General features: G+C 37.3%; 6 protein-coding genes across 6 annotated transcripts; 2 read left to right on the forward strand and 4 right to left on the reverse strand.

Annotated features, from left to right (window-relative positions):
* Positions 1-473: 473 nt before the first annotated feature.
* Positions 474-2,551, reverse strand: An12g05750 (uncharacterized protein; the record flags this gene model as incomplete). The annotated part of the gene is made up of 3 exons (XM_059750926.1): positions 474-1,792; positions 1,869-2,189; positions 2,254-2,551. The coding sequence occupies 3 exons, from the start codon at positions 2,549-2,551 to the stop codon at positions 474-476; spliced, it is 1,938 nt and encodes a 645-aa protein (XP_059604492.1).
* Positions 2,552-2,628: 77 nt separating this feature from the next.
* Positions 2,629-3,251, forward strand: An12g05760 (hypothetical protein; the record flags this gene model as incomplete). The annotated part of the gene is made up of 3 exons (XM_059750927.1): positions 2,629-2,650; positions 2,736-2,868; positions 2,972-3,251. The coding sequence occupies 3 exons, from the start codon at positions 2,629-2,631 to the stop codon at positions 3,249-3,251; spliced, it is 435 nt and encodes a 144-aa protein (XP_059604493.1).
* Positions 3,252-3,371: 120 nt separating this feature from the next.
* On the reverse strand, positions 3,372-3,966 carry An12g05770 (hypothetical protein; the record flags this gene model as incomplete). The annotated part of the gene is made up of 2 exons (XM_059750928.1): positions 3,372-3,569; positions 3,703-3,966. 2 exons carry the CDS (start codon positions 3,964-3,966, stop codon positions 3,372-3,374), a joined length of 462 nt encoding a protein of 153 aa, XP_059604494.1.
* A 639-nt stretch (positions 3,967-4,605) lies between these two features.
* Positions 4,606-4,820, forward strand: An12g05780 (uncharacterized protein; the record flags this gene model as incomplete). The annotated part of the gene is made up of 3 exons (XM_059750929.1): positions 4,606-4,639; positions 4,676-4,737; positions 4,806-4,820. 3 exons carry the CDS (start codon positions 4,606-4,608, stop codon positions 4,818-4,820), a joined length of 111 nt encoding a protein of 36 aa, XP_059604495.1.
* Positions 4,821-7,081: 2,261 nt separating this feature from the next.
* On the reverse strand, positions 7,082-7,278 carry An12g05790 (uncharacterized protein; the record flags this gene model as incomplete). The annotated part of the gene is made up of 2 exons (XM_059750930.1): positions 7,082-7,138; positions 7,240-7,278. 2 exons carry the CDS (start codon positions 7,276-7,278, stop codon positions 7,082-7,084), a joined length of 96 nt encoding a protein of 31 aa, XP_059604496.1.
* A 483-nt stretch (positions 7,279-7,761) lies between these two features.
* Positions 7,762-7,863, reverse strand: An12g05800 (uncharacterized protein; the record flags this gene model as incomplete). The annotated part of the gene is made up of 1 exon (XM_059750931.1): positions 7,762-7,863. One exon carries the CDS (start codon positions 7,861-7,863, stop codon positions 7,762-7,764), a length of 102 nt encoding a protein of 33 aa, XP_059604497.1.
* Positions 7,864-12,558: the final 4,695 nt, after the last annotated feature.

Genomic DNA, 12,558 nt, shown 5'->3' on the forward strand with positions numbered 1-12,558 from the left:
TCGAGGGCAGTTTTGTAATAGAAAAGGCTTCTGTAGGACTGTCGTCAGCCATTTGCTTTAGACTTATGTTCTCAGAATTGGACGTCGCTTGTTGTGACAGCGTGAATCATGTCCTTGATGCTCAGGTTCTGATAGCACTACACTACAAACTTAGATTTACTTGAACAATATGAGAGGCATGAACAATGGATTTAAACATGACTATAGACATTTTAGTTACAACAGGTATGGAGCCGAGTTGTATTGAATTAGGTACAGTAAAAACATGTCTCAGCTCCTCGTTCAACCATTTAGACATCGAATGTATATAAACAGGAAATTAGGAAGTATAAAATAAGCCAGAAGAGATCTCTATCCAACTGGTACTGTGAAATCGGATGAGCGACGGGTATATATGAGGGGGGTATGTGTGGGGTATATCCATTCCATGCCGATGAGAGCATGGTGCAAAATTAGATGCTGCGGTGACTTTTTTACTCCGAGGGCTCAGCCTCAGTGACCTTCTCCACGCTCTGGCTCTTGGTGAACGAGCTGGTGCGGTGGAAGTAGTTGTGGACGGAACCCTCCAAGATGTCATCCTCGACGAAGGCCAAATCGACATCGTCGCCGTTCTTGGTCTCTTCGCTGCGGCGAGCCATGATGGCCTCCCACTCAGTGCGGTACTCCTCAACGCGCTGCTGGTAGTCCAGCTCGGGGTCGTAGTACTTGCCGACGCCACGGAAGCGCTCCCACAAGGACAGGTGCTTGGGGTGAATAGCAACACCGTGGTACTCGTGCTCACGACCCTCGCGGATGAATCTCCAGCGGCGCTCCTGCTCCTTGAGATCCAGACCGGTGGTATCCGGAAGGAAGAAGAAGGTCAGGAACATGCCGAAGATACCCCACCAGGGCACAAAGTAGAACTTGGTCTGAGTGTCGATGTAGTTGAAGAGGATAGCAGCCAACAGAGCTCCCAGCTTACCGCAGGCAGCAGAGATACCGTGGGCGGTGGCACGGATAGGGGTGGGGAAGACTTCACCAGCGACCAGGAAGGTGATGCAGTTGGGACCGAATTGGTTGAAGAAACTGCCCAGGAAGTACATGGCCTGGAAGGAGTGGATGTGGGCGGCTTCGGTGTAGTAGTGGTAGTGGAAGGCAGGCACCACGTACACGATGAAGCAGAGCAAGAAGCCCATGATTTGCATCCACTTGCGGCCGTAGAGCTTGTTGTCCACGAACATAATGGCAGCATAGTAGCCCATCAGGGTGACAACGCAGTTGATGAAACTCCACTGCCAGGTAACGAAGATAGACTTGGTGTTGGGGCTGATGACCTTGATAAAGTCACTGGAGAAGAGCTTGGCACCGTAGAAGAAAACGTCGTTGGCGAACCATCCACCAGCAGTGGCCATAACACGAGGAGTAAAGTACTTGAAAGTGAGGCGGAGAGACTCGGTGTCGTAACCAGTGACCGAGTTCTTCTTCTTGGTGGCTGCCAGCTGCTTACTGGCGGCCTTCATGTGGTATGCACGGTAGTAGATCAGCCAGAAAGTACCAACCATGGGGATGACGAAGGAGATACGGTAGGTCCATTGGGTGTTGGTCTCGCTGATCGGCTCCTCTCCGCTACCAGCGTTGAAGATAAGAAGCAAGATCATGAGGATGGCCTGGTTAAGGACTTGTCCCCAACCCTGCATGGAGAAGACACCAACAACCTTGGAACCACGGTGAAGACGATCCTCGCGAGTAGAGAGCTTGCCGGAACCAACAGCGTTCTCCATACCGCTGGTGGCCGTCATCGGGTACTCACCACCTGAGAAGAGTCAGCCGATCGGCTTTCGAGAGGAGGGCTTCGTGCCGCCAATGCAAAGCGGAAGGTTATAACTTACCAACACCGATACCGTAGATGAAAAGCGACCAAGCATAGCAGATGACCCAGCCGTTTTGTGTGACACCCCAGGCGCAGGTCAACATGACCAGACCCAAGAACATGATCCAGGCATCCTGTAGCAAACCCCAACGACGGCCCACCCAGTCACCAATGACACCAACGAGGACCTGGCCGATAATGATACCGACGATTTCAAGGTAGGTAATGGCGTTGATCCACTGCTTGTTACAGAGTTCGTACTTGTCCCAGCAAGCTGAGAAGGAGTGTGGAAGAGGGTGGAGATGTTTCCGATGGACAGGAGGACGTAACTGTGACAGATCTGTTAGAAAGGACTATATGCAGACCAATTGGAATGGGGTAAACATACCCTTCCAGACCAATACCAGCACCGGGAATGATGGTGTTGCGAAAGTAATTCATCATTGGAGAGAGGGGGTCCTGCTTGATCTCGGCCCAGAGAGCCGACCATTGACGGCTACGTTCCTTGTTGTCGACCGAGGTGACGAACTTGACACGCTGCCCAATGGGCAGATCGGCCCAGTAGACACCCTCTGCCGTGTAGCTGTCATCGGGACGAAGGAGGCGATCGAAGCCCTCCTTTTCATTGGGGTGCATCTCAGCAAAATCCTGCTTGCCGTTCATGTCGGGTCCGTGAGGAGCACGAGGGCCAAAGTCCGCCATATTTGCAGAGGATTCCTCGGAGGGAGGAGGAAGGGGACTTGCAAGGAAGATAGGGATGGTCTGAACTTGAGGTGCAGATGACAAGCAGGGTCAGCAAAGGTGAGCGGCGATCCCTCGCCTTTTAAGTATCAGGAAGGGGATTGATTGAGAATCGCATGCAGGCGTGTGCCTCTCGAGGTGTCAGGCTGTCAGCTAACCGGCGCAGCGACCGATCCATGCATCTCGAAGAAGCAGCATCAGCACGTTTTGCAGAGAGCGGCTGTGGTTGGCCAGGAGGATCGTGATATCGCCGCACGTGGTTGGCGAGAGGGTGTCGCGTAGTCATCATCACACGCGACAGTCTTAAGCGAGTCGAACAGGCCACTGCAGCTGGACACTAGCATAGCGCTGCTGCTAGAATACTAGCATGTCTAGCTGAAGGCAAAAAGGAGGGTGTACGGCCGACTGGATGCAATGGTACCTAGGAGTCCCCCGAGCGGGTCGATGGGTCAATTCGGGGGGAAGTGGGTGTGGATGGGGTGGGGGCAGCACGGCCCCGTCCGACCCGACTAGGACTAGTGGCCTGTTGGTGATGGTTCATATGGCCTATGGAAGGTGTGAGTTGATGGCGGAGGCCGAATCTACAGGTTTTCGGGCGGACCTGAGCCATTGTGCTTGTGCAAGCTGGGCTCAAAAGGTGGTGGACGTGATGCAATGCTAAGCCGGAATCTGCCCTGTCCGTATAACTGACTCGGGCAAAAGAGTAAGTATTTTTCCAGAATCACGGAAGCATGGCCGGTGTAACCTCAAGACGGACACAACCGTCGGCATGGTCCGGGGGTCAAAGGGGATTGGACAGCAGCGCATGCAGATGGTGCATCTGGACGGAGGAATGAGAGGGCGCGATGGGGGCACGTGCTGCAACGCCGGCCGGAGAGAGGCCAAGCTTTCTTGGCACCACGTGCCCTTCCATCCGTTTTGGTCCAACAAGAATAATAGCGATTTTTGGTTGTTTCTCGTATTCCGTTGCTTGTCCGGCCTTGTCTATCTTGTCCCGGCTTGTCATTTCTTTTTCCCATTTGACTTTTTCTTTTTTGCTTTCTTTTCTGGGTCCGATCGTGTTAGGAAAGCCAGGAACAACGCATCGGAAATTAATCTCATGGTGGTCAGACCTCCGCGACCCCCCTTGGTCCACTCCCGGCCCAGGTTGGATCCCTCGTGCGCATCATGCTGCTTCTCTTACGCCCGTTCAATTTAAGACTGTAGTTATTTTTCAGCGACGGAGGGGCCGCCATTGGCCGAGGGAAAGCAGTGTGCGTGTGAGATGTGTCAGAATGTCGATGCTCGCTCCTGTTGAACCTTGAGCTCCAGCCAATAATCAGGAAGATGATTCCTCTCCAGCCCATGCTGCTGCTGCCAAGCTTGGATGGCTCCATTCTGGCTTGGCTCGAACCAGAGTTCACCTGGACCTGCTAACATGACTCTTGTCGTAGACAGAGACCAATTCAGAAAGCTACTATCGCTCACGTGCTCCAGTCCATCACAATTCCTTGGCTACACCTTGGAAACTCAGGATATTTTTCTCATTGGACCTGAGAAGAGTGGGTGATGCTGGCCACAAGGCTTAGTAAGTGTCTATAACGTAAGCGGCAAGCGAGTCGGCCACGTAAGCGAGTCGGCCACCTCCCGCTAGTAGATCATCATTCTGATTTACATACAAAAATGAAGCTTTTTAAACATCTAATTCAACGCTTTAAAGAGCTCTATCTCAAGATACTACTCAATTAGAACATCTAGTACGTATATATTCTATAATATAATACGCGCTACATCTAGAAGATACCCGACGGCGTGATTAATTCTCTTTAGAATCTGTATCTCCAGCTTGTTCTTCTAATATTCTAGCATAGTTAAAAGCCTCAAGCACTTCTTATATAATAAAGTTATTCAAACTATCTATTTAATATTAATTGCGTTTCTGCTTGGTAGTTCGTTTTTCAAGAACTTCACGTAGTTAATAATTTTTATATTTAAGTAGTATTATATAATTTAAAATAATCTCCACATCTTTAAAAATGTGTGATAAGGCTGACTGTATTAGTATAGCTGGTATATCTTATTATTAAAATAATTAAGATAATATAGACTCGTACTTCTTAAATTATCTTAAATTTCTTGGTGTTTTTATAAAGATCAAAGAAGAAGAGGTACTTTAACTACTTAAATAACTAGTTTCTTTAAAAATTATATTTTTTAATATCTTATTAAAATCTAGAAAAACAAGACCTGAAGCTTTAAAAATACTTTATATATTTACTTTAATAAACGCTTGAGTATGGGCTTTTAAATATATATTAAGAAAATTAATCTTCTTAATATAATAATATCCCATATAAATAAGCTGTTAAACTTAATCTTAATAAGTCTTCTTTAAAGGCGAAAAGCATGCAACATTTAAAAACTAATATAAATATAAGAAATTAGCAGGCATACAAATAAGTATAATCTAATTTTAATAATATATATTATTAAATTAAGATGTTAAATGCGAATCATACCTATCAAATACAAGAAGACTATATTGGCCTGTGTCAAACCCTAGGATCGCTCCCCTGTCCCTGTTAGCTTAGCCCCGTTGGTATACGTACCGCCGAACTACGTCGAGGTGGTATCGACTGATGACTATCTGAGAGACAACTAGATCGTGGATGAGAGGAGAGAAGTAAGATTAAATAATACCACGCAGTTATTTGTAAGTAAGTGCGGATGAGTGTTTTATAGCTAAGCTTTCTAAATGTATAGTTACTTAAAGATAGTTGTATTAAGCACGAAGAATAGAACTAACTAAGTATATAAGTAAGAGTTCTTATATATCCTATTCTTCGTATACCATATTATATATCCTTCAGGGTAGATCGGTGGTCGACCCTAAGGTTTCCGTATATTCTGGATATACTTCTAATAGTAGGCCGATGGTAGATGGTTACATGATATGTAGCTGTTCCGGACGTAGTAATAGCAATTCCTAATTGTATTAAATAATAGTTTAGTTTTGCCTGAGTGCTACTCTTATCAGCGCTTTCTATCTGGCGAGTCCGTCTTGCTAGTAGGTTAACTAGCAGGGGTCCGTAACATTACTTTTTCTTCTTTGAGATTTCTTATTTTTAAAAAATATAAAAATGCGTGTCCTCCTGTGTGCGTTGACTGGGCCCTTCAGTTTCTTATTTTTCCAGGATAGGTTAACATGTCTCGTCGCTATATTAATTATGATCGGGTAAAAGAGCGTATTCGTTAATCTGATAAGATTTGTAAGAATAGTTATATTATCAAAAATTCTTATAAATATTGTTTCTTGAAAGATGTTTTCTGTATTATGAATTTGAAAAGTTGGAACTGTGCAGCTTGCACTCGTCATGGTTAGAAGTGTGAAAAGCGATTTTATAATAATAAGAAATAGAATGAGTTGAAGTAAAATTAGTCAAAGATATAGAATAAACTTGCTAAAGCTTTGGCTGAACAGGCTCGTATTTCTGCCAAGATGGCGTGTTTATTTAAATAATAGCAGTTCTTAAAGAATCGTAGTGAGCGGATGCTGGATTATGACTTGAATATATTAAAGCGGTTGGATGAGAAGAATCCTCTAAGTGTTGAGAATCTCCAGAAGCTGAAGTATCTAACTGATAAGCACGACGCTGCTTAATTTATTATTATATTAGATAATTCTAGTCTAACTCAGTTGGTTGGTTCTCTTTTTTTTTAGATAAATCTTGATTTGTCTGTTGGTAGTACTTTTCCACAAGCCGGTGACAGCCTGTTAAATTCTTAATAGGTTTCTATATGTTTTTTGAAGTATTATAGTCTTCTTATTTTACTAAGTAGTGTGATTTACTACTAATTTTCTTGTGGTTTAGAATTCTTTCGACTTCGTATTCTTATTTGGTATTATTGTTAATTTCCATATTTTCTGCGATTCTAGCGTTCTTTGGTGCGGGTTTTAATAATAAGATATAAAATACTAGGTAAATTTTATTTATTAATTTTAGTAATCTTAGCTTATAATTAACTGGTTCTTTTTTTTCTTTGATAATAAATGATCCTAGTTTATAGTGGTCGAGTTTCTAGCTTAATTATTTTATCTTAATATTTCTATGGAATAGAAATACTTTCTTCCCCCTTTTTAGATTAGGTTTTTTTCTATATTAGTAATTATAGTAGATCTTGCTTCGTAGATTTATGAATTCAATGTTTTAGGATAGCTGAGTATGCATATGTCTTGTAAACGTAATAATATCTTCGGCTATATTAGCAACTGATTATTTTTCTAATGGTGTTTCTAAGAATCTTGGGTGGTAGCTATAATTAGTATAAAATAATAAAACTCCAATTATTAAATAGTTAATATTATTATATAAGAATTATGTCATAGATAATAGATCTGTCTAATTATTCTATTAGTAATTAATATAATATTTTAAATATTATTTGATTATCTGGTTAATTCTTTCCATTTATCTGTTTGCCTGAGGATAATAAGCCGTTGTTATTTATTTTTTAATTTTTATAAGATCTACGAGTAATCTCTAGAATTTTAAAATAAATAGCTTGTTTCTATCCGATGTGATATACTTTGGCATTCTATAATTTATAATAATATTTCCTAAGAATAGCTCTGCTATTTATATTACTATTATTATTATTTTACTTAGTACAAGATGGATGTACTTGGTAAGACGATTAGTAATAACCATGATAATATCATATTCTTTTAATTTAGATAATAGACTGATAAAATTAATTATTATTGATTTTTATAGCTGTTATGGTGTCTTTTATACTTATATTTATCCGTAGAGTTGGTGCCTTGCGGGTTTATCTCTAATATATATCTTATATTATCTAATATAATCGCGTATCTTTTATCTGAGATTTGGAATATAGTAATTTCTAGTAATTAATTTTGTGGTTTTTTCGACTTCTAGATAGTCTTTGAGTGGTTTATTATAGTATATAGCTACTATTTCTATTCTTATACTGATTAGTATAAAGATTAGTCTGTGGAAGTAGGCTAATTCTTTCTTATTAATAGTAATTTTATTTAGTGAGCTCTTGCTCATTTCTTGAAGTATTTTATTATTCTTAGTAATATCAGCTAGTTATTTGGTTAGGTCGCTGCTGATTTCTAATATTACTATGAGATTAGCTTTATTATAGCTGATTAATTTATTTTTATTCTATTTTAAAATAGCTGGCTTGATAGTCTTCTCTTCTAATTTATAATCTGGTCTGTAATTTAGCGCGTCTGCGTGTCCATTTTCTATTTTCTTGCAATGCATGATATAGAAGTTGTATTATAATAGAACTTCTACCCATCTTGCCTGTCTTCTGGTTAACTCTTTAATTGTTGTGAAGTAGGTCAAGTTCTTATAATCTGTTTTTATAGTAATAGTATATTTTGTATTTTTGAGATAGACTTTTTATTATTTAAATACTACCACTATAACTAGTAATTTTTTATTATAGATGTTATAGTTAAGTTCCACCTGAACTAACTTTCTCGAGTGGAATATGATTAGTCTAGATTTTCCATTATTTTCTAGCTGTGTTATATGTATATCAATGGTATAGTCTGATGCGTTGGTCTCGATAGTAGTTTCTTTTTCTGGATCGTGCTGCACTAGTACTGGTAATATGGTAAATCAATATTTGATATTTTTAAATGCGTGTTATTATAATTCTTCTTATTTATACTCTTGCGTCCTTTTCATGAGCTCAAACAGCGGTATTATATGGATGGCGTATCCGTCTACAAATTATTAATAATAATTAATTAGTTTAATGAATTGCTGAAGCTCCTTCAGATTTTTGGATTAGAACTAATCCCGTATAGTTTATATTTTAATTTACTTAGTATGGACTTTTTTTATAAATATCTAGTATCCCAGGAACTCTGTCTCCTATATATGGAATTCGTATTTTTTTAATTTATATTATAATCAGTGTAGTTGTAGCTTGTATAATATAAGTCTTATATACCTGACATGCTCTTTCTCAGTTCTTAAAAAGACTAAGATATTGTTTAAATAGGCGATTATGAATCTGTTAAAATATTCTTCTAATATCTTATTAATAAATCATTGAAATGTTGCGGGTGCGTTGGTTAGCCTGAATAATATAATTAAATATTTAAAATATTTATATTTTATTTTAAATACAGTTTTCCATTCTTCTTCTTCCGCGATGCGTATGCAGTAATATGCGTCTGTAATATTAAGTTTAATAAATTATTTTGCCCCTCATATCTTGTTCTGGATTTCTAAGATTAAGAATAGCGGATGACGATCCTTAATTATAAATATATTAAGTGGTTGATAGTCTATGTATAATTATAAGATTCTATTTTTCTTGGCTGTAAATAGAACTTCATATTTTATAAATAACTTGGATAGTCTGATATTATTCTTTACTAGTTAATTATTGATATAATTCTGTAATATCTGTGATTTCTTTTCTAACATCAGGTATATCTTTCTGTATCCCAGGATTTTATCTTCTTAAAGAGGAATAGTGTGGTCATACTTTCCATATTAAAATAATTCAGATTATTCTAGTTATTTGAACAGATTCTTAAATCTCTTATATTATAATAGAACACACGGATTGTTCTTAATCATAGCTTAGAGTTCTTATAATTTTTTCAGTTCTGTGTTATCGTGCCCAGGTTCCCACTCGTTCTAAGTTCTTTAATCTATGTTATTAGATCTAGATTCTTGGATCTGGCTCCCTGGCCCCATGGCCTGATATGCATGATTCTAATCTTTATTAAGACTACTTAGACATAGCTTATAGTATTCTTGTAGTGTGTCCGGTGTCCATTCCAGTAGATGTATTAGCTTATTAATCTATGATAGTTTTATTACTACTAATATCTGTTTTATAATATCTGAGGTGCTACTTTTCTCTGAGTTTCTTATAATATCTAGCGTGTTAGGTTTCCGTGGTGTTTTTAATTTTTTAATAGATTGTTTAGTCCTCGCTTCAGTCTTGTGTTATATAGCGGGCCATATAGATCTAGATCCTATATTTAGTTCTTACTGTTATTATTTTAAATAATTATAATTTGTGAACTAGAGATTTTTAGTTTTTTAATTAATCTATGGATTATGATTCCTGAGCCATGGAATTCCTAATATAATATCATATTATTCTAATAATATCACGTTGAAATCTATGTATTTGAAATGATTTATTACAGCTATAGATACAGTTCCTGATTTGACTATTAATATGAGAGTTTCCAGATTCTCTCTGTTCAGTCCTGTAATTGATTCTAGTTTTGTTTTTTGTTTTCCGAGTATACCAAGCTGTTGTATAAATTATGGATATATATAATTTCTAGTTATACCAGAGTCTACCAGTACTTAAACTGTTTAATCTAGTATAGTTATCTAGACTTTCAAGTGTCTTTCTAATTTAGTAGCCGCCAATTACTATTTTAACTAATTAGATTTATTCTATTTAGATAATTTTCTTGGAAATCTCGATTCTTCGATTTTTGCGGCGTAATGTATCATACATTGGTTATTATAATATGCTAGCCAATGCATGAACTCGTGGTGTGGGTGTCGTTGGTATTTTATATATAAATAATTTAAATTACAATATGGATAGTATTTTTATTTAATTTTAATTATATTTGGTACTTCAGGTTTGTATCCTATGATATACTTCTAGTTATGGTACGTGGAGTATATATTAGTATAATATATAATTTAAAAAAGCTCGTCATGCCTCTTATATCTTGGATTTTTTTTAAAGTATATACACATGCATTCTGGATTATCATATCATGGGTGTATTCCAAATACTTCCTTCTTTTAGTTGACCATGTGTAGTTGCTAATAGTAATTCTTATTATCATGTCCGCAGTGATTATATATTCTTGGATAAGTGGGACATCTTATTAGATGTTTCTCTTATATTTTATTCTATGTTTTCTAATATCTGAGATTCCAATGTGGGCAGTGCTGCATGAGTTTCTTTAATTTAATATAGAATTATATTGGATTTATTTAGTATTCTGTGATAATTCTATCTAATTAGTATATAATATTATTTTTATTTAGTTCTTGGTTTTCCTTGTTGCTGCCTCGCTGCGTCGGGCAGATTTTATTATTTTTTAATAGAATTTTCTCTGGGATATTTAATATATTAATAAGTTTCTTTCTGCTGAGTTTGAGGTCCTCTATTTGTATACTATATTCTTCGTCCAGGAGATTAAACTTGTTTTAAATTATACTAGAATATTTATTTTCTAGAGCTGGCTTATTATTATTAATCTCTGTTAACTAATTAAATAATTTATGGAGTTAGTAAATCTTGTTCTGCTGCTCTGGTAGTACTATTGGCTCATCTACTGGGATTTATTGTTTTAATTAATCTTAGTATGTTCTACTAATTAGTATTAGTAATTATTCTTGTTGCGTGGCTCGTAGCTTCTTGCTATCTTGTAATAGTATTATAGATTCTATCTAAATTCCTGCTGGTCTGATACTAGTGTTATAGACTTTTCTAGTTTTTTTATTTATTTCTGACTAATCTTCGTCTGTTACTCTTAGTTGTTTCTAAGACTATTACTGCTATTATTTGTAATTCTTTGACTGGTAATCTGTCTTGCTATAATTAAAATATAAGTAGTTTTTTTTATGTCTTTTAAATTTCTTCTTAGATACTCTGTTTTATCGAGTCTGATGCTATGTTATATTCAGCTTTATTGATTTTGGTCTGTAGGAATCTTTGTATTCCAGACTTCTAGATTGTGCTGGTCGTCTATTATTAGTTTAGTAGTTCTATTAGTTATTTTATTAAAGTATAAACTTACTGGTTTATTAGTCTTTCTTTTATTTTGTGTTGTACTTATATAACTTATTATTGATCTTAACTGCCGCTGTAATTATTTGTTGCAGTATTTCTGATTGTTTTTATTAGATGAGTTTTTTTTAGATCTCCATCTTGAGTTCTTTCTTGAATCGTGTGATGTAGGCGTTCTCGTTCCAGTCCAGGTGATTGATAACTTGCAAGAACTCGGAGATATATTTAAATGCTAATTCAGTTTATTTGAATTGTTATAGCTTCTGTTCAGCATTGCGTGCTGTGTTGATGTCTCCGAATATTTGTTCAAGATGTTTCTTGAATCTGGCGTAGCTGGCGAAGATTCTTTTAGTATCATTGTTCTATTCGCCTACTGGTTTTCCCTGGTAATCGCGGATGTATGGTTCAAACCAGTTAAATGCCGTTCTAGTTAGGTAGGTGGACGTAAAGAAGATCTTGTTAATTTCATTTCTAAGTTTCTCTTTATTTATATTAAGATATAAGTCTAATTAAGTCAAGAAAGTTCTAAGCCTTGATTGGTTACTATTGAATGGTTCCGGTGGTCGGATCTTGACAAATTTAACTGCTAAGTGATTTTTGAGTAATTGGTTCCTCTGTTTTAAGACGGTGATGCTTTCTTACAACTAGCTAATTATGCTTATTAATTTTTGTGTCATTGGGCCCTGCTGCTGTCCTCCTCCTTGGGTACTGGAATCCTGCTGCGGAGTTCGTGGCGAGCTTGAGGTGGTTGATATAATAGATGGTTATAATAGTAAATACTTGTATTAACTAGTACTTAATATGTTAAATTCTAGAATCGCTCTTCTGTCCCTGTTAGCTTAGTCCCGTTGGTATACGTACCGCCGAACTACGTCGAGGTGGTATTGACTGATGATTATCTAAGAGATAACTAGGTCGTGGATGAGAGAAGAGAAGTAAGACTAAATAGTATTATATAATTATTTATAAGTAAGTATAGACGAGTATTCTGTAGCTAAGCTTTCTAAATGTATGATTACTTAAAAACAGTTGTATTGAGCACGAAGAATAGAACTAACTAAATATATAAGTGAGAGTTCTTATATATCTTATTCTTCGTATATCATATCATATACTCTTCAGGGTAGATCGGTGATTGATTCTGAGGTTCCTATATATCC

This window comes from Aspergillus niger, assembly GCF_000002855.4.
Source record: "Aspergillus niger supercontig An12".
In the NCBI taxonomy this organism is placed as follows: Eukaryota; Fungi; Ascomycota; class Eurotiomycetes; order Eurotiales; family Aspergillaceae; genus Aspergillus; species Aspergillus niger.